Source organism: Cucurbita maxima, unplaced genomic scaffold (assembly GCF_002738345.1).
Source record: "Cucurbita maxima cultivar Rimu unplaced genomic scaffold, Cmax_1.0 Cma_Scf00005, whole genome shotgun sequence".
In the NCBI taxonomy this organism is placed as follows: Eukaryota; Viridiplantae; Streptophyta; class Magnoliopsida; order Cucurbitales; family Cucurbitaceae; genus Cucurbita; species Cucurbita maxima.
In genome coordinates this window covers 5,270,745-5,294,294 of record NW_019272021.1, presented here as the reverse complement: position 1 = coordinate 5,294,294, position 23,550 = coordinate 5,270,745, and the positions used below count along the sequence as shown (strand labels likewise).

At 35.3% G+C, this 23,550-nt stretch overlaps 3 protein-coding genes across 3 annotated transcripts; 1 reads left to right on the top strand and 2 right to left on the bottom strand.

The window, feature by feature from the left end:
- Window positions 1-206: 206 nt before the first annotated feature.
- Window positions 207-4,405, bottom strand: LOC111479745 (probable voltage-gated potassium channel subunit beta). The gene is made up of 4 exons (XM_023124589.1): window positions 3,659-4,405; window positions 2,563-2,706; window positions 2,181-2,345; window positions 207-585 (listed from the first exon to the last, which is right to left on the bottom strand). The coding sequence occupies exons 1-4, from the start codon at window positions 4,220-4,222 to the stop codon at window positions 472-474; spliced, it is 987 nt and encodes a 328-aa protein (XP_022980357.1). The 5' UTR covers window positions 4,223-4,405; the 3' UTR covers window positions 207-471.
- A 1,010-nt stretch (window positions 4,406-5,415) lies between these two features.
- On the bottom strand, window positions 5,416-10,308 carry LOC111479685 (purple acid phosphatase 23). The gene is made up of 7 exons (XM_023124498.1): window positions 9,841-10,308; window positions 9,475-9,666; window positions 8,306-8,642; window positions 7,714-7,931; window positions 7,446-7,636; window positions 6,871-7,152; window positions 5,416-5,837 (listed from the first exon to the last, which is right to left on the bottom strand). The coding sequence occupies exons 1-7, from the start codon at window positions 10,091-10,093 to the stop codon at window positions 5,688-5,690; spliced, it is 1,623 nt and encodes a 540-aa protein (XP_022980266.1). The 5' UTR covers window positions 10,094-10,308; the 3' UTR covers window positions 5,416-5,687.
- Window positions 10,309-16,947: 6,639 nt separating this feature from the next.
- On the top strand, window positions 16,948-21,669 carry LOC111479711 (probable pectate lyase 8). The gene is made up of 7 exons (XM_023124527.1): window positions 16,948-17,188; window positions 17,775-17,828; window positions 18,560-18,640; window positions 19,444-20,086; window positions 20,177-20,280; window positions 20,520-20,658; window positions 20,871-21,669. The coding sequence occupies exons 1-7, from the start codon at window positions 17,088-17,090 to the stop codon at window positions 21,090-21,092; spliced, it is 1,344 nt and encodes a 447-aa protein (XP_022980295.1). The 5' UTR covers window positions 16,948-17,087; the 3' UTR covers window positions 21,093-21,669.
- The last annotated feature ends 1,881 nt before the right edge of the window (window positions 21,670-23,550 follow it).

Below are 23,550 nucleotides of genomic sequence, written 5' to 3'. Positions count from 1 at the left end.
AATTATCTTCCTTTTTCCTTTTTAATATTCTTTTTAATATTCCGTGACAATGTCAACTTAATCATAGTTTATATCAATTAAGATACGTGCAGTCAAACATAAATAATAATAATTGCAGTCAAACATAAATAATAATAATTATACATATTTAACACGTTTAGCTAAATAAAAAATCATGATATTAAATTTTGGTTGATATATCGATATTTCGATCAAGTTCGGGCATCAGAGATGTTTCTATTAAACCCTTTAATGGTTCACACAGCTGAATTATTTGTTGTTTATCTCCCTCAAAAACCACACACATACATTAATAAAGACTAGAAAAAAGAAGTCCCCAAAAGTTCATAGCAAACAAAGAAGGTCATAACAGAGCATATCATAAATAAAAGCACATAAATATAGAAGCTAGGAAGCAATACACAGAAAGACTATGGTGCGCCATCTGTCAACTAAAGAATGTGGCTATGATCACCTAAATGACTCTGGACGCTTTGGCTTGCTTTGAACAGCAGCCTCGATCTTATCCATTACTGCTGGAGTTAGCAGTGGGATCACATCCACGGCCTTCATGTTCTCCTGAATCTGCACACGTTCCAAACGGTTTGTGATCGTTAGTTTTTGGGTGAAGAAGAATGTTAAGGATGCGAGTTAGAGATCAGATTATCTCATACATTCATGTTTCGATGTATTACAATGGATTCAGCAAACTAAACTCTTCTTATAAGGATAGCCTTTTTCTTGATATCTTTGATTAACTTGGTACTTATTCTTATGAACTAATGAGATTCCTATGGTTATCATTTATACGATAATCAATAAATATTCCCCTTTTCATTAATTTTTTAGTCAAATTTCCTTCTCGAATCAATAAATATTCCCCTTTTCATTACTTTTTTAGTCAAATTTCCTTGGAACTATCTGAATCTCTAGATTCATTTCTACGCTTCGAATAGAGCCAATCCCGTAACTTATATGAATTGAGATTACATAAAAATAAAAAATAAAAAAAAGGCTATGCTCGTGCAACCGGCTTCTTATACTATATATCAACTTTTACAAATCATGAACTTAGGACTATGATTAGTAAACTGTGTGGTTCCCAAATCTGTGAAGGGAAACTGAACTAAAACCAACCGCTGAATGCAAACAGAATGGTTTTGGATGTTAGATGAACACAACTCTCCACAATGGTATGATATTGTCCACTTTGAGCATAAGCTCTCATAGCTTTGCTTTAGGCTTCCCCAAAAGACCTCATACTAATGGAGAGAGTATTTTTTATTATAAACTCATGATCATTCCCTAAATTAGCCAATGTGGGACTTTCATCATCTAACACCTCCCCTCGAACAAAGTACACCTCCCCTTAATTGAAGCTCGACTCCTATTTCTTTTGGAGTCTTAGTCATTTTTTACTATGCCTCGTGGAGGCTCGACTCCTTTTCTTTTGGAGTCCTTTGTTCGACATTTGAGGATTTACCAATCTATTGGCACAACTAAGTTTAGGGCATGACTTTGATACCATGTTAGAAATCATGACTCTCCACAATGGTATGATATTGTCCACTTTGAGCATAAACTCTCGTAGCTTTGCTTTAGGCTTTCCCAAAAGGCCTCATACCAATGGAGAGAGAGAGTAATTTTTACCGACAATCTAAACTCTGAAGATCAAGATATTTAGAGAGTATTCTATGATTATAAACCCATGATCATTCCCTAAATTAGCCGATGCTTTCCAACATTGGAAATGCACAGATCAGATATGGTCCTACTGAATCAACTGCTGAACTAAAATCCTTTTTTGGTACACTTCTAAGAACAGATATGGTCCTACTGAATCAGATCAGATATATCCTCACAGCTAAAAAAGATCAACCTCTAAAGATCACCGAATAACTAGCAGAAGATATGAACTAGTTTATGATGCATAGGGTAGATTAACTGGTTTTTAAAAATATTAAGCCTATTCCATATGAGCCAACTCTTTGAAGGCAGTCCTTTATATTTTACGGCTTACAGACCCAATTAGGACCCGACGAGCCAGAGAAAGGACTCTCAGTTAGCCCAACCATGTTTAACTGATGAGACATTAGGATTTGAAGCACACATGCTAACTAGACTAGATCTCGGAGTAAAACGTGCATAAATTTCAAAACCAATAGCCACATAAAACTGACCTGAGATTCCTTCGTGGCGCCGGTGATAACTGATGAGACGTTAGGATTTGAAGCACACCATGCAATTGCTAGTTGCGACAATGGCACTCCTAGCTCATCCGCAATTGGTTTCAAGTTATTGACTTTTTTCAACACATCATCAACCAGAGATCGATTTGCAAGATTCTACAAACATGCAGATTAAAAGGCTTAAGTTCCCATGTTTTCATCATTGGATAAAGGAAAAAAAAACAACTAAGTTCTTAATCACTAGCATAGGATGTCAAAACGAGGTTGCAAGGTTGCTTGCAGACGTCAATCCGAAAAAGAAATGGATAACCAAGAACTTATTAGCTAAATCATACTGAAGCATGCCGAACTATCAGATCCGAACTTATCTTACTTTGTAATTTTCCAAAGCAAATCGGCTATCAGGTGGTATAGTTCCCTTGTTGTATTTTCCAGTGAGCACACCAGACGCCAGCGGACTCCATGTTGTTAGACCTATGCCATAGGTGCTGTACAGAGGGAGAAACTCGGACTCGACCTGCATTGATACAGTAACATGTCTGAATTTAATCTCTATGCAAAACGGACAGAACCCAAAAGGAGGAGACTAAATTAATCAACCTTGCAAGCTGCAACAGATTAAACTCTGTTCATGAATTAAGTTAAAGATTGTTTTCCAACAAAGAAATCTCATTTGACATCTCTGAAACTAGACCTTGACTTTAAATCTACAACAGGAAAGCTCTATTTCCATTTCCAAATGGTAGAGGAAAACAAAGAGAACAGTTTTACTGGTAAATACATATAGAACCATGCAATCATTAGGCTAAACAAATAATATCATCTAAGTTCTATTGTTCGATCTAATCCCTAATATAAATTTCGTCCCTGAACTACAGGGTCATTTTTATTTGATTCCTAAACTTTCAAATTTTCAAATTTAGCCCCTCAGATTTCAAAAATTTTAAAATTTACAGATCTATGAGATACATCATTGAAAGTTTAAGGTATCGTTTGACACGAACTCAAATTTATATTTAATAGATACAAAGTCGAAAGTTTAGTAATAGTTATGGAAGTACAGGACCAAATAAACATAAATCTTGTAATTTAACCAAAATAATACTGTACCATAAACCCATCACTACCTCCACAGTACTATTCAATTTCCACAAAGTTGCTTTTCAATATCTATCCACAGTCAAGTTTTGAATGAAAAAACTAATGGAAGTTCTAAAGAATGATAATAAAATCAAAAAATGGCATAGATCAAGGCCAAAACTGCATATCTAACCCAGATTTGAAGAAACCATATACATAGTTCCATTGAAATTCAATTGCAGAAACCATCACAACACCGGATCAGTCAATAATCACAGCATTCAAAACCCGCATCAGAAAATGTTGTGTACTATAACTAGGAATTCCATTTCTATGATCTAAGAACACATCAGGAAACAATCGATTGGCAGCAAAAACAAGGCGCTTACCTTATGACGAGATAACAAATTGTACTCCGGCTGCTCGACAATCGGCCCAACCAAGTCCAATCTATTAGCAATCCCCCAAGCCTCAGTGATCTGCTGAGCCGACCACTCACTAGTACCCCAATAAAACGCCCATCCCTTATCGATCACATAGTTCATCGCCCTCACCGTCTCCTCGATCGGCGTCGACGAATCCGGACGGTGACAGTAGAGAAGATCAACATACTCCATATCCAATCGCTTCAGCGAAGCCTTGGTACCTTCAACGATGTGTTTTCTGGAAAGCCCCTTGTCGTTGGGACCAGAACCGCCCCAAAAGATTTTGGTGGAGACGACGATATCAGAGCGCTTCCATCCGAGCTCGCGAATGGCCTGGCCCATGATCTCCTCAGCCCTTCCATTGGCGTAGACTTCGGCGTTGTCGAAGAAATTGACGCCGTGGTCACGGCAGCATTGAAGAAGAGATTTAGCCTCTCGCACATCGAGTTGATTGCCGAAACTGACCCAAGCACCGTATGATAACTGGCTGACCTTCAAACCAGACCTGCCTAAGTTGTTGTACTGCATCGTGGACGGCAATGGAGGACGATCGGCGAGAGAGCGAATCGGGATTGTGATTGTGATTGTGATTGTGATTGAAGGATATGGAAAAAGGGAAACGAAATGGAATCAAATCGGTCCTCAGAGCTGTGAGAATTTTCTTCAACAGCAACACGTGAAGGCGGTGGGTTCTCCAAGAAATATCTGAAGTGACTTATAAATAATACTTCATTAATTCATTGTGCCAGAGCAAGAACAACTCACTTGACATAAATGGATTCAAATAAAATAAATAAATAAATAATAATAATAATAATAATAACTTTGAATTATATCTGATTGAAAGTTCTCGTAATTCAGGGAAATTTAATTTGTAACTATTTAGTTTTAATTATAAAAAGAATTCATAAAAATTAAATGTCCAAACAAGGAATTATAAATATACTTTTTTTTTTCATGACAGAACACTTTCCATATGAGGAAAAAATAATGCAATAAATATTTATGTTCATTCTTGAAAAACAAAGAGGACGAGGATGTCACCAAAAACCCTAGAATCCCGGGGGGTACAAACTTATTTAATTATAGATATTAATAAATCTTGGATTTATCATTTAGAAAAACTATATCAAAATTAGTTAAATAATTTATAAGAATTTTTGTATAATAAAATAGGGAATTTGAATATATTAACAAAATATTAATAGAGATTTTTTATTAAAAAAATAGTAATATACTAATACATATTTGAAAGATGTATGGATAATATAGAAACTAAAATAATATTTTAACATATTTAAATTCAAATTATTACTCTATTATCTATGGAAATTTTCCAATTTCACTAAGCAATATTTATTTATATATATGGTAATTATCTGTTACTTATTTAAAGCTAATAATTATTTTTTCTTTTCTTTCTTCGAGATACATCTACATTTTCAATCGAATTAGTTACATATTCTAAATTAAAAGTTCTTTCCCATCTGGATTTGTCTTCACGCTTTTAAAATGCGGAGAGATTTTCACATTCTTCTAATGAATGTTTCATTTCTCATTCCAACCAACATGGATCTCACAAATCTCTTTGGCCCTAAATGTTTTTTAACGGGGGAATTACCACACTACTCTCAGCTAAAAAATAAATACAATAATTAACAGTAACGAGAGATTTGATAGAAAAATATTGATAACATAGATGAAAAAGACAAGTGAGGTATACATGCAGCATTCTTTGATTGTTTTTATAACGTATTTGAGTTAGTTTACGCGCACCTTGTAACATTATGTCTCGAAATTCATAGAACGTTCATATCCTAAATAAGTCACCACGTGCTTTGAACAAATTCACTCAAAGTCTTCTTACATGCTAATGCTATAAGGTTAACCCATGGTAGTTACTAATGTATCAAACCTTAAAACATTTATCGATAAGGTTTCGTTATAAGTTCTAGAGCAAGGAAGCTTAAAAGGACCTATAAGCATTAACAATTCAAGAGAGTATTGAGACAGAAGCAACCTTGGCAGTCGGAGAGCACGCCCGGGGTTGTCGAACGATATATATTTGATCTCCATGGATATCGTCCTTGTACATATCTTGATTCCGATGCCAAGTCCACAAAGCGTGCGTTGAATTTGTTACCTGAACTAGAAAAATGAACAAGTTAAGTTTTCAGCTGATACAGTGCCATAGGATCTTCATTAGACTGCAAGGATAATGGACATTGAAGATTAAAGGCCTTTCACTAGAGGGGGGAAACTTGTTTGGTGTTTATACGTTACAAGATAGATTAGTGTCCAGTTCAGCATATTGAGCTGATGGGTTCTTTTTTTTTTTTTTTTTCCCCATGAAATTCTCTTCGACTGTAGTTGGTAGAATCTAACTTGACAACTGCAGTGTTACTTTAAAACACTATTGACCAACTATAATAGAGGTCGATAATTTTTAACCAAAATAGGAGAGCAAATGTAACCGCCCAAACCAACTGAGCCCATAAGCAAAGTCCGTAAATGACAATATCTGCTAGCATTCTTTATAAGGGTGTGGAAACCTCTCTCTAGCATATGCGTTTTAAAACCTTGAGGGGAAGTTCAGAAAGAAAGCCCAAATAGGACAATATCTGCTAGCGGTGGGCTTGGGCTGTTACAGATTTGTTCCCCTCTCTAATCATTGTAGGATCTCACAATCCACCCCTTAGGGCCCAGCGTCTTCGCTAGCACATCGCTCAATGTCTGGCTCTGATACCATTTGTAATTAGCCCAAACCCACCGCTAGCAGATATTGTCCTCTTTGAGATTCCTCTCAAGGTTTTTAAAAAGCATCTACCAAGGAAAGGTTTCCACAACCTTATAAGAAATGTTTCATTCCCCTCTCCAACCAACGGTACGATCTCACAATCCACCCCCTTGGGGCCTAGCATCCTCGCTGGCACATCTCTCGGTATCTGGCCCTGATACCATTTGTAACAACTCAAACCCACCGCTAGCAGATATTGTTTTCTTTGGAGTTTCCCTTTCCGGCTTCCCCTCGAGGTTTTTAAAACACGTCTACTAGGGAGAGGTTTCCACACCCTTATAAGAAATGTTTCGTTCCCCTCTCCAACCGAGGTAGGATCTCACATCAGACAAAAGTTGTATTCGAAGGAAGGATTGAATGATAAACAAAAGATTATGACCTCAAGCGTTCCATGACCAAAGCTGCTTTCTCTAAATGCACTCCACTCAGGTTGAGTGTTCCAACAAAACTTCCCTTCTGCTGGACCTGAAGAATAGTTCAAACGACAAACTCCTCCAATTTCAGGAATGTTATCACCAGCTGAAGGACACTTTCCAGGGTCATCAGCATGGTCCACATCAACCTTCTCAATGTTTCCACCATCTCCAACTGTTATGTAAACTGGCCCACAAGGGTCCAGCGTATAGTTGTACACCCGGTTCATGCGCTCGTAGGCATGTACCTGAACAGCCGAGACAGATAGCACACATTCGATCAAATGTTCATCTAATAACAAAGAACTACAAGCAAAATAAACTGAAAGTCCTAAGACAGGGTCAATATTAAAGCCAGTACAAGACTCAATGATCTGTAGACCATAATTCACAAGATAAACATGATGGTCAATGACCCTCCCATATTGAATTCGCAAGGCTAGACATTTGTGTGAAGTTATTTCGATCTCTCGGGGGTCCGGTGGGAAGAGGGTCAAGAAAAACAGGCATATTTCTGATCCAAGAGAGTCTTGAAACTTACATGACCAGAAAAAACGACATCCACACGATGCTCATAAAGAAGGTGTTCCATTTCTTGGCGCATACATTCAAATTCCTGGTAATGAGAAGCATAGCTATTGTACCATGGAGGATGCCAGGCAGCTACTAACCAAGGGGTCACGCTACGATCCACTTTACTCAGATCTTCTTTCAGCCAAGCGTACTGAGCACCTACAATGAGAGCCAGGCCATTGAAAAAAACAATTCCATTCAAACACTTGACTAGACTGCATGTATGTATCTATTACCAGTAGCGTTGTAATCAACATATGCTCCCAACATAAGAAAATGAACTCCACCAGCATTGAATGAATAGTAGAAGCTACTATTCGAGCCACTTTCAGCAGAGGGCACTGCAAATCTTGTCAAATATGATTTAAAAGTGATCCCAGAAACTTGGGGCTCAATTTCATGGTTACCCTCAATAACCATCATTGGAACTCGTGATGTCAGTGGCTCCATAAACCTGATACCCAATATGACCCATGTCAAATTCACATGATATTTAGGATACAACATGTAACCCATGTTAGGAATAACGACTCTCCACAATGGTATGATATTGTCCACTTTGAGCATAAGCTCTTGTAGCTTTGCTTTTAGTTTTCCCAAAAGGCTTCATACCATGATCGATCATTCCTTAAATTAGCCAATGTGGGACTCTCTCCCAACAATCCACAAAAAGTCATAAACAAAAGATAATAGTTCTATTAAGGTAAAGTAAGAACACGTATTCAATTTCCACATATCTCGTAAATGTTTTTAAAACAAAACAAGTAACAAAAGATATTTTCAAAGATCTAAAAACAGGAAACAGGATATTGTTATATGGGGTTTTACCTGCCCCACCCGTCCCAACGGGGTTGATATGTCTCTCTGATGGGAGCATCTGGAAATGCACATGAAAAGCATGAAGCTCCTTTGCCACCCGTTGTGCGGTATTGGTTCGCATAAGTTAAATCTCCGAGCATCAAGATCAGAGAAGGATCATTCTTAACCATATGATCAACTGTTGTCGTTGAATTGCTTGTAAGTCCCAAGTCTCCAACAATGGCTATTCTATGAGGATATGAACTCTTGCTCGGCACCGGTAAAGTCTTGAAGACGTGCTCTTTACTCAAAGCTGAAATAGAGCTATCTCCACACCGGTAATAATACCTGGTTTCGGGCTCGAGGCCTGCAAGAAACTAAGCAACATACTTGGCAAATAAAAGGGAATAATACTCTAAAGGAAGTCATAGTGTTCTTGGAATGACCCTAATTTGCATTATCTTTAATTCAAGTTATGAACCACCATACGAAAGAACATGCTTCAAAATGAAAATAACTTTCATTAGTTGATCTTCCTCCATGCCAGATGTAGAGGCTTCAGCGCCTCTATAAGAACATCCTTTCAAATTGACCTCTTTGGCCAACGGCCCACGCCCCGCTAATAGATATTGTTCTCTTTGAGCTTTCCCTCAAAACTTTTAAAACGCGTCTACTAAGAAGAAGTTTCCATACTCATGTAAAGAATGTTTCGTTCTCCTCTTCAACCGATGGGGGATCTCACAATCCACCCCTCTTCAGAGCCCAACGTCCTCACTGGCACTCGTTCCCTTCTTCCATTGATGTGGAACCCCTCAATCCACCCCCTTCAGGGCCCATCGTCCTTGCTGGCACACCGCCTCTTGTCCACCCCTCTTCAGGGCTCAACCTCCTCATTGGCACATCACCTAGAACCTCGCTCTCATACCATTTGTGACAACCCAAGCCCATCACTAGTAAATATTGTCCTCTTTGGGCTCCCTTTCGAATTTTCCCTCAAGGTTTTTAAAACATGTCTATTAGGGAGAGGTTTCCACACCTCATAAAAAATGTTTTATTCTCCTCCCAACCGATGTGGGATCTCACAATGAAACCATAAAATAACATAACGAGATTTTTTCAGGCACTAAAACAATCAAAACAATAATAGAGTTCAAATAATTCCAACTACCATAAGAAATCTATAAGAAGAGCTTTTATACCATCGATTTTGACATGATGAACGATGCCAGAAGTGTAATTAAGAAGCCCTTCAAATGGATATAGCTGACTGTAAACAGTCGAAAACCCTCTTCTCACACTCGTGTACTTTTCACTTTCTTTTCCATACCAAACTTCACTGGCAATAGACGAGGGATCCAGCGCAGTCACATTTTGGCCAATCTGAGCATCCCCTGAACCAATTCAAACAATCCCATATCCAAATTTCCATCAAACAAAACAACAGCAACTAATTTGAAACTTAGGAAATGAAAAAACACATCAATAATACTCTGCTTCCTCAAAACTATTGAAAATTGATACAGCGACTGAAAATGAAGTAAGCAGAGACTGAAAGAATCAAATACCCGTAACCCAAGAGACCCACATGGAACTCGGAGTGGAAATCGCAAGCGCTATCTGTTCAGGGAAGTTAGATGAAACATTCTTCCGTAGCCTGGGATGATCCAAGGGCAAATCATCACTTCCACGCCTCAAAGACGGATCAAATCGACGAGTAACTGGCAGAAATGGCCCATCAAGGGTGGTGGGGATTCGTCGATGATCAGCCGCAATCAACCTAATTAACAGCAAAAAATGGGCAATGCATATCCATTTCATGATGGCGATTTCCGTCTAAATCTTCTCGACAGAAATTGGGCGATGGAAGAGAGGGAAATGGAGATGAACTGAAGTGGGATTTCGCATCTTCGAGAGTGGAATATGCTGAAATTCGGGTAGTTACTTATTTTTTCAGTAGTTACTAAGAAAAAGAATACGATCTATGCTGGTGGGAAGAAGACGTGCGCGCCCGGGGTACCACCGTTATTATATTGACCCAAATTACAAGCATTCCACGTTCTCGATAATTTGGGATTTGGCGGTCCTTTTTTAAACAGGTTTGAATATTCTTTTTAAATATTGTGTTCATTTTAGTATTTATTTAATAAGTTCCAAATTTAAAAATTTTAATTTATACTAAAAATACGAGAGGGAGTGAGTAGAGATTTATCTCGATCCGATAAATGGGGTCAAGGATGTGATTATATTCTCGGTCCCCGTCACCACCCAATTCTTGTCCCACTTAATATAAATATATTTTTAAATATGATAAACAGATAAAATTTTCACATATGAAACAATTCTCCATGAAAAATTCCCACCGGATACTCACTAAAATAAATGGAGAATTTCACTTCTTGCTGACCACGTCCGATAGGAATCATTGCATCAATAGCAATAAGTCCTGTTTGAAAATGCTCATATACGGAGCGTCTCAAAATAATACCAGGAGTGGGGGATTCAATTAACCGAGAGTTAGAAACTTAAATTTCACATCGGCCATCAATAGGTTTAGCCAGAGCGTTTATAAGTCTTCATGGAGCAATTGTCACTGCTTATGGACCCGAACCTAGGTGATCTATCCATGACAAGGATGAAGCTTGGGTGAAACTAAGTGGAGGTCCGAACTGACTAATATTGAATAATCAGTAGATGAGTTGTGGTTAGAATTAAAATGCCACTCGAACCCAGAGCTAGTTGGTTCTCCCCGAAATGCGTTGAGGTGCAGTAGTCGACTGGACATCTAGGGGTAAAGCACTATTTCGGTGCGGGCCGCGAGAACGGTACCAAATGGAGGCAAACTCTGGAAAAAGAAAAAAAATATATTATTATTATAATATTATAATAAAAAAAAAAACAATTATTATTTCTTATTTTTGTAAATTTGTTTCGATAATTATTAGTTACAAATTTTTGTTTTAAAAAATCTCATTATTGAATTGCAACAGTTAAGATTTGTAATCCAATGAACAGTTTGGTTTTATTGGGCTCAAATGACCAAATTGGGCTGGTCTCAGCCCAAGAAGAAAAATATGTCGACCCAAGCCCACATCACACTCATCCGTACGTTCTAAAACATGTCGGCCCAATATTGTATCCGTTAGTGTTGTTTTCCGTTTTCCTTTTTTGCTTTGTCATTTATGATATAGTTTTTATAATAATGTTTGATACGTACATCTATGTATGTAATTTGACTATGGTTCAAAAACTTAGAAATTTTGATTCAATATGGTTCGTATTGTAAATATCATTAAATAAATTTCGAAGTGATTTCTAAATTAAATACGGATTGAATTAGCCTCATAAAAATAAAAGAAAACGTGACCGTTAAGGTCCATTTAATAATTATAAGATTTTTCATTTTTTTTTTTAGAATTATAACTGTTTTCTCACAGTTTATTAATTTTATTTTTCATCCCCTTTTAAATAAATATTTTATTTTTAACCAAATTTATTTTTTTTAGAATTGTATATATTTTTAAAATTTTATAAATAAATAAATAAAAAGTTAAAAGGACAAATATGAAAATTTAAAAAGTGGGAGGACTAAAATAAAATTTAATTTGAGCTTATAGCATTCATCATTTAATATAAACATTATTGATACAAAAAAGTCAAAGTACATTTACAATAATAGCCTTTGGAAGTTGGGAGAAAAAAAAGTTATAATAATTACAGAGAAAACATGGAAATAATGATGTAATTTGTCCAAAAAAATTAAAAAACGGAACTAAATACTTAACGTCATCAAGTCGACTTAATTTAAAATTATTTAAAATGTTTAAAATAATTTAATATACATATTTAAATATTAATTTCATTTATTTTAACAGTCGTATAGTTATAAAATTATTTTAAATTATGCATGTTTGAAGATTAGGAGGAGTTGCAATTAATTAAAGAATACCTCATCTTATAATAATTTCATGTTTATGTACAATTTTTTTTTAAAATTATTTTAATTTTATTTAATTCGGAGCCATTATTCAAGGAGTATTATAAATTTTGAGGATTTTAAGAATAATATATCTACTAACAGTGAGTTTGATTTATTATAAATAGTATCAGAGTCAGGTATCGAATAGTGCGACAGTGATGACGTTGACCTCCAAATAGGTGGATTGTGAGATCCGATATCGATTGGAGAGGGAAACAGAACAAACGTTTTCGAGAGAGCTACAAATAGTATTAGAGCTAGACACTAGACAATGTACTAGTAAAATGTTGGGCCTTCAACGAAGTAGAGAAGCAAAATTATTTATTTTTTTTTAATTCAATTATCGTGCATTTAACTATATTCGGTCCAGACCGTAAATATAAATATCATAAAAGGTTCATGAATAAGTCATACTAGAATTCAATATACAAGATAAATAAATTACCGTTGTAAATGTCGTATAAATTAATCTTTTAGTTTCATAATTATAAACTAAAAATTAAAAAAAAATAAGGTAAAATCTAAAATAAAATATACACGGAAGGCGAGCCGGGTTGGGCGGAATGCCAACTAAGATTTGAGACTGAGTGGGGCCCATGGGAAACAGACGCAAACCGGGTTGGCCACGTGACGTGATCCTGATGCGCATTTATGTGGTCCGTTGTGGGCCCCACTTTCGACCACGTTCTCGGGTTGGCGATGACCTGCCCGGGAAGGCTGGACCTCTCTCTCCCTCTCTCTCATCCATCCGCAAATCTCTGCATAACAAACGAAATTCTTTTTAAAAAATATATTATAATTAACAAAATTTTAAAATTTTGTTTTACTTTTAATCCTTATTTTCCCAACCTTAATAATATAATATTTTAATTATCGAAAAAAAAGGGGTAATTTCGAGAATTTCGCTAAATAAAAATTTTCTTGCGTGTGTCTATATATATATTAAAAAATTACTGAGTCCCATCATAAGCTCACCCAACATTTTTACTCGTAAGGTAATAATATCAAAAGATAAAATAGTAACAAAAAGTCGGCATGTCATTTTGTGAAATTTAAAAAAATAAATATGGCGCGATACTATAAAATTGGATAATTCAATAAATATGGCGCGATACTATAAAATTGGATAATTAATATTCATTGACTATGGGATGCAGATCGTAATCGAAAAAACTAACGTAAATTAGTTTATTGAATAAGGTCAATTGTTCTAGATCGAGAATCTTATCTAACAAAAATTGACTGATAAAATGTCGTAGCTTTACTCAAATGTGTTAGAATGACCAATAAAATAAATTTCTCCCGACATTTATTATATTATTAATTTTAAATCTCACAAAATAGACATTTCAAGTGGCAAAAAGCTTTTTTTTATAATTACATGAATATTTATGAAAAATAAAATGAAATCTAAATTTATACATATTTGGATATGAAAAGTGAGGCTTTGATTGGGCTACCATGCACATGGAGGCTGGAGCAAACATTCAAGAGGGTAAAATGGTCAATAAAGAGAAAGATTTGATCTAACCTTCACCGAAGATGAAAAGTACAGGACACGTGTCATCAAATGGAGCCAGAAGCACCAAAAAAAATTATACTTGAGGGGTATAGTGGGGGGATTTTTGTAAAAATTCCAAATGATTGGTGCCAAAATCAAATAATTTTTCTTGTTATTTTCTATTTAGATTTTTTTTTTTTTTTTTTTTTTTTTTTTTTTTTTTTNTTTTTTTTTTTTTTTTTTTTTTTTTTTTTTTTTTTTTTTTTTTTTTTTTTTTTTTTTTTTTTTTTTTTTTTTTTTTTTTTTTTTGTGGTTTTAAAATGACTTCCCATGTGCATAATTTATGTTGTTCGGGAACAATTGGGGTCATTTTGTAATATACATGTTCTTTAAGGGTATAACAGCAACCTCATTTTCATTAATATTGCTCAACTATTATTATTATTATTAAAAAAAACATTTGTGTTTTCTGTAGTTTATGACACATGTTTCGATACGATTGTGAAGCTGTCAGCGATACGAAATGAGTCAAAACAGACAATATCTACTAACAGTGAGTTTGGGCTATTACAACAATGATTAGTCGTTAATTTATTTGACTCAAGAGTTCTTATTTTATCAAAAGCTCAAATGTTCAAGCTAAGGACTAGCGTTGCTTTACCATACATACACGTGAAGTTATTACCACATTTTCTATATACCTCTTGTGTACTATGTAACATCGTACGACATAATTCTAGTTAGGGTTTTCCCTGAAAAGATAGTTTTTAACTTTAATGTATTTCAGTAGTCAGTGAAATGAGACTATCATGAGAAACTCGTACGGACATTCTTTTTTCCAGTTTAACAATGGACAATTGAAGATTTTTTACATTACTTAGATCAGTAAAGATCAAACTTTTAAATCTTTCGACCCCTCGTTGAACTAAAAGCAAATGTTATAGGATAAGATCCCGAACAATCACCACTCCCGAAAAAAAAAACATTAAAAGTAGCTAAGGACACTGATGTACCTCCCAAAGGGAAAAAGTTTTGCCCTTTTTCTTATTTTGGGTCCAAAATTTCAATTCACAACCAAAGGCTATGACATATCAGTTTCACCAATAAATCGGCCTTATAAACTACATTTGCAATTTCCCCCCTCATAACTTGTTTATTTGCATTTATTCCTCCCACATTTTTTCCATATTTGTGTTTAATGCCAACTACTCCATAAATTTCGTGTTGTTTTGTTCTTTTTTTCCTTGAGATGCCATCGAGAAAGCTCGATTCTCGAGCAGCTTTTGAATCTAGCTCTGTGGAAATTTTTAGAATCGACATATAGAGGATAAGGTTGGAAATAAAATTTAATCAATTGAGTTATGTTCCAGTTAACTTATAGGTTTATTACGTAAGTCTACTGAATTCATAAAGTTACCCTTAAAATTTTCGTCAACGTCGAGATTTGGAACCTTTGTTAGGTTATAAAACCGTGTTTGAAAACTTATTATTCCATTTCTAACCCTAAAAAGTCAAACCCCAAAACTAATTACTTGCTTTGATGGGTTTAGCCCCCACACAATAAGTGGCCCATTGCTTAGTGGTAAACCCTTGGGTTGTGTAAATATGTCAAAAAACAAGGGCAAAATTGTAAATGCACTGAAGAGAATTTCAATTTTCAACTTCCCTCATGATGGGAGTCACTTGGTTGTTCCACAATCCATTTCAAAAGAAAAAACTTTCCTTTTCTATAAATATTCTTTCAAAAATCTCTAAAAATCTTTAAGGAAAAAAGGGTTTTTTTAATTAAAAAAACTAATAATTATAAGTTATTGAAATAATTTATCATAATTTGAATAAAAATAATAAAATATATAGTGTTTTTTTTTTAAAAAACAAAATCACCTTTCACAATAATAATTATTTTCCTTTTAAAAAGTTTAAATTAAAAAAAAAAAACAGAATTTATTGGCTTTTTCAAAAGGGGAAAATAAAAAGGGAAATATAAAAAAAAAAATTAATTTATCCAAAAGAACATGAATTAGTTATTTTAATACCTAAATTTAAAGCTACATTATCTTTTTATTTATTATTATTATTTTTTTATATTCCCTCTCACACAAGCAATCTTAACTTAGGTTAAAAACTATAATATACTCTTATAATGAAAAATAATTTATTTTATTATGATTAATTATTTTTTTTTATAAATTTAACCTCACGTTTTTTAATTTCATTTAAAAAAAATTGTACGTTAATATCAACTTTTAAAATAGTAGATACAGTTTTATAAGCAATTTAACATTATTTTCATTGGCACATTGTTCCGTGTCTGACTTTAATATCATTCATAACAGCTTAAGTTCATCACTAATAGATAGTGTGTACTATGTTAATTAATTATTATATTAACTAAATCACTCAGTAGCTGTAAACCAATAAAATCCCTTGATTCATACTGAGTCAACTTGTGACTCAAATGTTTCCCCGTGATTGGCGACTAGAATATTACGTGGCAACCAAACAAACCCCAATAATTATCATGCTACTTTAATTAATAATTATTATTATCATAATAATTAATTACATTGCTTTGTTTTAATTATTTTCCCTTCTCCCATTTTCATTCCTTAATCTCAGCAAAATCACTAATTTTCCGTAAACTCTTCGTACTTTTTTTTTTTCAAATAAATATTATTTATTTTTCTCGTAATAATTAAAGTTGGTTTTGACAATGTGTCTAAATAATATTATATATTTTATTAATATTGATTTTAAAGTTAAATTATCCATTTAAAAATAAATAAAATCTCATGAAAATATATAAAAAAAAAAAAACGAAAGTAAAATAATATTAATATAAAATTGACTCATACCAAAATGAAGAGTTTATATTAATACGTAACGGAGAAGATTACGTGACGGAGAAGGGTCTGATGGTCAAAGAGTCAACGTTTAGGAGCGGTTCGACGTAACGGGGAGAGAGAAAGATGAGACACGTGGGGAAGACCGTCCGCACGTGTGGCGGGAGTACAGTGGTTAAAAGTTAAAACGGGGCGCTAGCGAGGGTAAAACTGGAAATGTGTGGTGAAGTGGTGGGTTACGTTATATTGTGAAGATTAAAATTGACCTAACCGAGTTAACGGTGTTGACGTCGGTTGGAATAGTTTTTATAATTTTTCATTTTGAAGAAAGTCTATAAAGAAAAGCCATTTCGTTGGAAGCTTACTCCGACTCCATTACTGCCTTCTCCAACTTCTTCTTCTTCTTCTTGTTCTTCGTCTTTTTCATTCTCATTTCTGAAAATTTGTGTCTGCATTTGGACGCAAAAGGAATTGGAGTTGGAGGAACGACCAATGGCAGAATCTGGAGGGTGGATTCGTTTGTTTCTTCTCGTGGTGTTCTTGTTGTTCGTCGGAGCAATTGCCAGAGTTCCCAAAGACATTCCTGAAATTGAGTATGAATCTCTATCTCTCTCTTTAATTTGTGGATTTTCTGTTTCTTTTATCTCAATTCTTATCTTCGTCGGCGATTTCGCCTCCTTCTCTGTTATTTGCTCTGTATTTATGGGATCCGAGTTGTCTCTGTTTGTTCTTTATATAGTTTTCGTTTGTTCTTCCTGATTTTGTATCAATTTTAGCCACATTATGTAAGTAGACGCTCGATTTTGAAACGGTTTTAGAGTTTTGATGTTCTCTAACTTCGATGATTCTTCAATTTAGTATTTGCGGTTGTGTTTTCTCAACTACATTGTATTAATGCTGTTTCACTCAGAGCTTTTCATCTCTCGTTCTGGTTCTCATTTACAACTCATGTACTTTGAGCCGCTAAATTTATGTTTCCTTTGAGAAAAGGCCTCGTCCTTAGAACCAATTACAGGAATGTATTATTGTCTTGTATTGTATATTTCGACCTACCAAACATTTCAGTATAGAGACAGAGAGAATGACGAGGGAAGATGGAGAGTTCAATAAGCTATTCCTTCAAACTTATATTTCTCCGTTTTTTATGTTTCAAACTTGTGATCTCAATAAATTTTGCAGTAATGAGGCAACCGGGAAGTTGCAGAGCTCAAGCAACTCATCAATGGCAGTGAGGTGAATAATTTTTCTTTTTTCTCTTTTATTTTCAATGAATAAGTTGTAGTTGAAAGAATAAATGCGGCAGCAGATTCAGTACCTAACAAAACCTTTCAACGTTAATACCCTTCCTACCCTCCTCTACCTGAACTGATCTCAACCGTCTGTTTTTTGGCCTCTCTCAACTCTCTTACAAATCTCCATCGCTTGGATCTAGATCCCTGCATCTGAACCGTTTATTTCGTTACCCTTTACTTCTTGGGATTCCTCTCCTTCAGTAACAAATTTGGACGCCCTCCCAGATTTGCAACTTTTTTCCCTTTTATGTCGTTTGTTTGTTGTGCTAAAAAAGGTTATGACATTTTCATGTGTGAGAGTGTGAAAATAGCCTTTTCCCGCTCGCTCTCTGTTCTATATTGGCTCTTAGAAAAGATACTTTCAACGGTTTTTGAGTATCTTTTTTCCACCTTTGAGTGCTGCACAAGATTCACCATATTGGACACTGAACTACGCGACGTGAAAAGAAAAAACGCGTTACATTATGCCACTCTCTTTTCTTGCGCTCCCTACCTTTGTTGCGTTGCCACGTTTTGCTTTATGATTTGCTGCTTGCTGGGATTTCCTCAAAATTGCATGTGCCTCTGTCCTTGTCAAAATGCATAATTGTCCTTGCCAAATATCCATAACCTGCCTATCAACTGTCAGTTCTGAAGTATCGTTCGTTTCTTCTTTTCTGTTGGTAATTTCAGGTTGGAGGAGCCTGAGGCTGAGACTCCCGTCAATAAGCATGCCGTGGACAACCCAGACGAGATCGCTGCTATGGTTGACATGTGGGTCCTCTTTTCCTCTTCATGTAGATTATAAATATATGAGATAATACCATGTATAGTCTAGAATTTGAATTATCAGTAGGAAAATTATGGGGGTGTGACGGTTTAGGAATCAAAATTTTAAGGAAAATTAAGTAAACCTGTCCAATTTGACCAAAATTTACAAACCCACCTAAAAACGGTCGCTAATAATATGCATATGGCCACTTTTCTGTCCTTCAACGTCAGATTTTCGGTTGATTGAATCCTGGTTCCAGAGCTGACAACCCCTTTTCATTTTTCGTCTCTCCTTCTTAACGTTGCATTAGATTTTTCACCCAAGTATCCGTTTATACCTGTCTATTTCATTCTGCTGTAACTGTTTGGTCTTATTTCAGAACAAGGCTGTTGAATATGGATCCATTTATTTTCTAGGATCTTGTTATCCAGTCCATGTGGACTTGTATGTAATATGAGGCATATGAACTTTTAAGTTGATTTGGACGAGTTTATTGCAAGTGGTAATTGCCCTTGAGTGGCCCAGTAGGCGACAAGGACCCGAAAAAATAGGCCACCAAACGTTCACCCATCAAACTGAACAGTCTCACATATTGACAAATAGGATTGCCTTTTTTGATGGCTCCCATTATCCCGTTCTTTTTTTTGGGTCTAAATTTAATTATACAAGAAATTTACCCCCACCGACGCTGCTAGCAGGAGTTTCTGCTGTTATTTCCGCCAACAATGTGCTTATTATAGTTACTTCATTCTTTAGGAGTCTTATAACACCGAAGATTAACAGTTAAAAAATTACACTTGATCAGGAGTATCCGCAATGCCACTGCGAGGAGAGAGCTTGGTTTCTTCTCGTGTGGAACCGGCAATCCTATTGATGACTGCTGGCGCTGCGACCCCAATTGGCAACAGAACCGCAAACGTCTAGCAGATTGTGGCATTGGCTTTGGCCGAAATGCCATTGGTGGTCGTGATGGTCGATTCTACGTCATCACTGACTCAGGCGACGATGACCCTGTCAACCCAAGGCCTGGCACTTTGCGACATGCCGTTATACAGGACGAACCTCTCTGGATCGTGTTCAAAAGAGACATGGTGATACAGCTGAAACAGGAACTTATCATGAACAGTTTCAAGACAATTGATGCCCGTGGGTCCAATGTGCATATTGCTAATGGAGCTTGCATCACAATCCAGTTTGTGACCAATGTTATTGTCCATGGTCTAAACATCCATGACTGCAAGCCCACTGGAAACGCCATGGTAAGGAGTTCACCCAATCACGTTGGGTGGAGAACAATTGCTGATGGGGATGCCATTTCCATTTTTGGGTCAAGTCATATTTGGATTGATCACAATTCCCTCTCTAACTGTGCTGATGGCCTCGTTGATGCTGTCATGGGATCCACCGCAATTACCATCACCAACAATTACTTCACCCATCACAATGAGGTATCTTCACTTCATCCATCTACTCGTTTCCTTCTTTTTTTGTCCCCATTTTTCAGAGACAGTGCATCACGTTGTGTGTTTTATGAACAGGTGATGTTATTGGGGCATAGTGATTCTTACGTTAGAGATAAACAGATGCAAGTGACCATTGCTTACAATCACTTTGGAGAAGGACTCATCCAAAGAATGCCAAGGTACAATCTTACTGTTCATCATTATTGTCCTTTTATTCATTTTAAGCCACCACAGTTTTCTGAAATGTCAGCTTCAAGCTGCCATGTCTTGATGACAACCAGATCCGTAGATAGATATTGGCTTAAAACTCTGTTCAGCTAAACGAAAGTGTTCAGCCATTTATAAGCAAGAGAACAATATTAACATCCGAACCCGTTTCCTACCTAACAAAATGGAATCAATTTGATCTATTATTCAGGTGTAGACACGGATACTTCCATGTAGTGAACAATGATTATACTCACTGGGAAATGTACGCCATTGGTGGAAGTGCAAATCCAACCATCAACAGCCAGGGTAACAGATATGCTGCTCCAACCAACCCTTTTGCAAAAGAGGTACTAATACTCTTAAAAATGTTCAAACATCATCTATTAGTGATACACCTCGTCTTATTTTAGTGTTCGATTTGTCTTTCTTTTGATGAACAAGAAGATACCATTAATAATAGCTGTAAAAAGATTAACCACATCAAATTTTTAAACTTTTATGCTCGAGTTTGTCCTCACCATTGTTTTTTTTTTTTTACTGAATCAACCACCTTCTGCAGGTGACCAAGAGAGTTGAGACAGCTGAATCTGAGTGGAAAAACTGGAATTGGAGATCAGAAGGAGACCTATTGATGAATGGTGCCTTTTTCACTCCATCTGGTGCAGGGGCCTCAGCAAGCTATGCTAGAGCCTCAAGCTTGGGAGCAAAATCTTCATCCATGGTTGCTACCATAACAGCCACCGCCGGTGCACTTTCCTGCCGGAGAGGCCATCCCTGCTAGCATTCAGATCCCTTTGCCGATCACAGAACACCCCCTCTATAGTTTTTCTGTGAATTTTTCAAATATTTACTTACAAATAGCCTTACCTTACCTCAATCTCCATATTCTATCTCCTCTATCATATCTAAAAACAAACAAGTGTACATTGTTATCTGTCTCATTACAGACACGTTTCCCATTCAAACTCCATCCCAGTTTGCTGTTTGTTGAGACACTCAGAAATCGCTCAACCTCGCCCTGCTTCAACTTCAAAAACACACCATTGCCATTCAGCAAGCAGGTGCGGAAGCGTTGTTCTTGTGTTCATTTATTCTCCACTTTTCTTCTTCCCAATCCGTTCCTCCTCTTCCTTCAACTATCATTCTTACCCTCCATGTCTACTGTCTTTTGGTTCTTATAGGACCAGAATCATTTGAGTGTTTTGTTCTTATTTTCCTTCCTTCTTTGTATTTTTTGTTCTTTTTCTTTCTTTTTACACTTTGTTCTGTTTTGTGATACAATCTCTACACTATGTTTGTCAAACATTTAATTATCAAAGCAAAAGTTTGCTAAAGATGATAGCAAATAGTTGTTGATATGTCCTTGTCTATCTTCCATCTACTATTTCTCCTTTTTAATTAATTTCTTGAAGGTAGATAGTTGTAAGGTATTGGTTGAGAGGTGATGTGAAATAAATTCATTTGGTTGAATTTTGAAGCCCATATATTTTCCTTTTACAAAGAATCATAAATGTAAAGAATTATTGATAGACAAATTAAATAGGTTAGGCCCCTTTTTAAACAAATAAAGAAAGAAAGAAAAAGATTAACTTTCAATTTTACTTTTCTTTTAAAAACAATTTTGTAATGTTAAGTAAATATCTAGAACAAAAGAACTTTGAAAATATAAGATTTTGATAGTGATTATTGAAGTTAGATACTGAGGATTAATATGTTAATAAAGAGTTACTGTTTTGATTTATATGATCAAGTAAATAAAATGTAGAGCATTACAAGCAGTTCCAGTTAATATTGATATTTTATCACAATGCTTTTCTTTAAAGTATTTTTATATTAAAGAAATGAACATTGAGATCTTTTTTTTCTCTTGCTCATAGTTCATTCATTTTCTCTACAAGGAAACTAAAATGTTTTCTTGGAGTGGTCAAATTGGAAGTCAAAGTCAACACCAAATAAAAGTAGTATGCTAGAAAAAAAAAAAATCATATTAGAAAAACAATTCCATGCCCTTTGTCATGGGGCATCAAACATTTGACTATATTTTAGGCATGATGAACTTCAATGGCAGTAATCATTTTCATGACATTAAAAAGATTTGATCTTTCATTGACATATACCAGTAACTTATCCATCCAACAAATTTACAAGAAATAAAATAATAAAATTGACTTTCAAGAAAGAAAAAAAAAAGTTCAGAATTGAAGCTTTGATCTTTCGGTCGAAGTATAGAACATCCCAATCATTTGAATTATGCTCAAGTCAACCACAACGATTGCACCTTACTTTCATCCTTTCTAGTTCTTGTTCAAATATATGCTAAAGAAGAAAGAGAAGAAATGCTATAACGAACAAATTTTGACAATAACTAATACTTTGATAACAATTTATAATGACCTAAGCCCACTGCTAGTAGATATTGTCCTCTTTGATCTTTCATTTTCGGGTTTCCCCTTAGGTTTTTAAAACGTGTCTGCTAGAGAGAGATTTTCACACCTTTATAAAAATATTCGTTCCCCTCTCCAACCGATGTGGAATCTCACACCATCACTCCATCAATTTCCTCTTAAATGAGCTAACGAGGGAGAAAATATTTTAAGGAAGCATTCCAAGTGTAATGATTCATTTCATGAACTAAATTCAGCATATGGCCTATTCTACCACACATGGTAGGCTTACGCTCCACTTTACAACTGATAAGAGACTGTGAAAGGGCACCATATAATCAAAGAAAGCAACCTCCCACCACCTTACATTCTGGTTCTACACATACACATGGCTTCCAACCTTTCTCTATCTTTCTTTCCTTTAATGCAGGCAGAAATTAGAGAGAAAATTTAAGCTTTTGGTTGGCTCGACAATATGTGAGATGAGGTGAGAGATTACGTTAATATATATACTTTTGGTTAGTTCAGTCAGAGATTCAAAACTTTAACCTTTCAATCAAGGTGATTATATCTTTACCCGATTGAAAAATATGTTTCTATGCTTCATGTTCCATAAAATAAGATCCAAACTGAAATGAAGGTGAACTGTAAGTACTAAAGATATAACTTAATCTAAATAACTCTAATGTATGCAGCCACCAATTAGATTTTATTAAGATAGACTTGACAACTTTAAATAAATAACACTTTCCAAAAACTAGCATGATAACACAAGACAACTTAATAACAACAGAACTATTTCTTTCACTTATATATCTGGGGGAAAGAATTTTAATGAAAACTATGTCTTCTTCT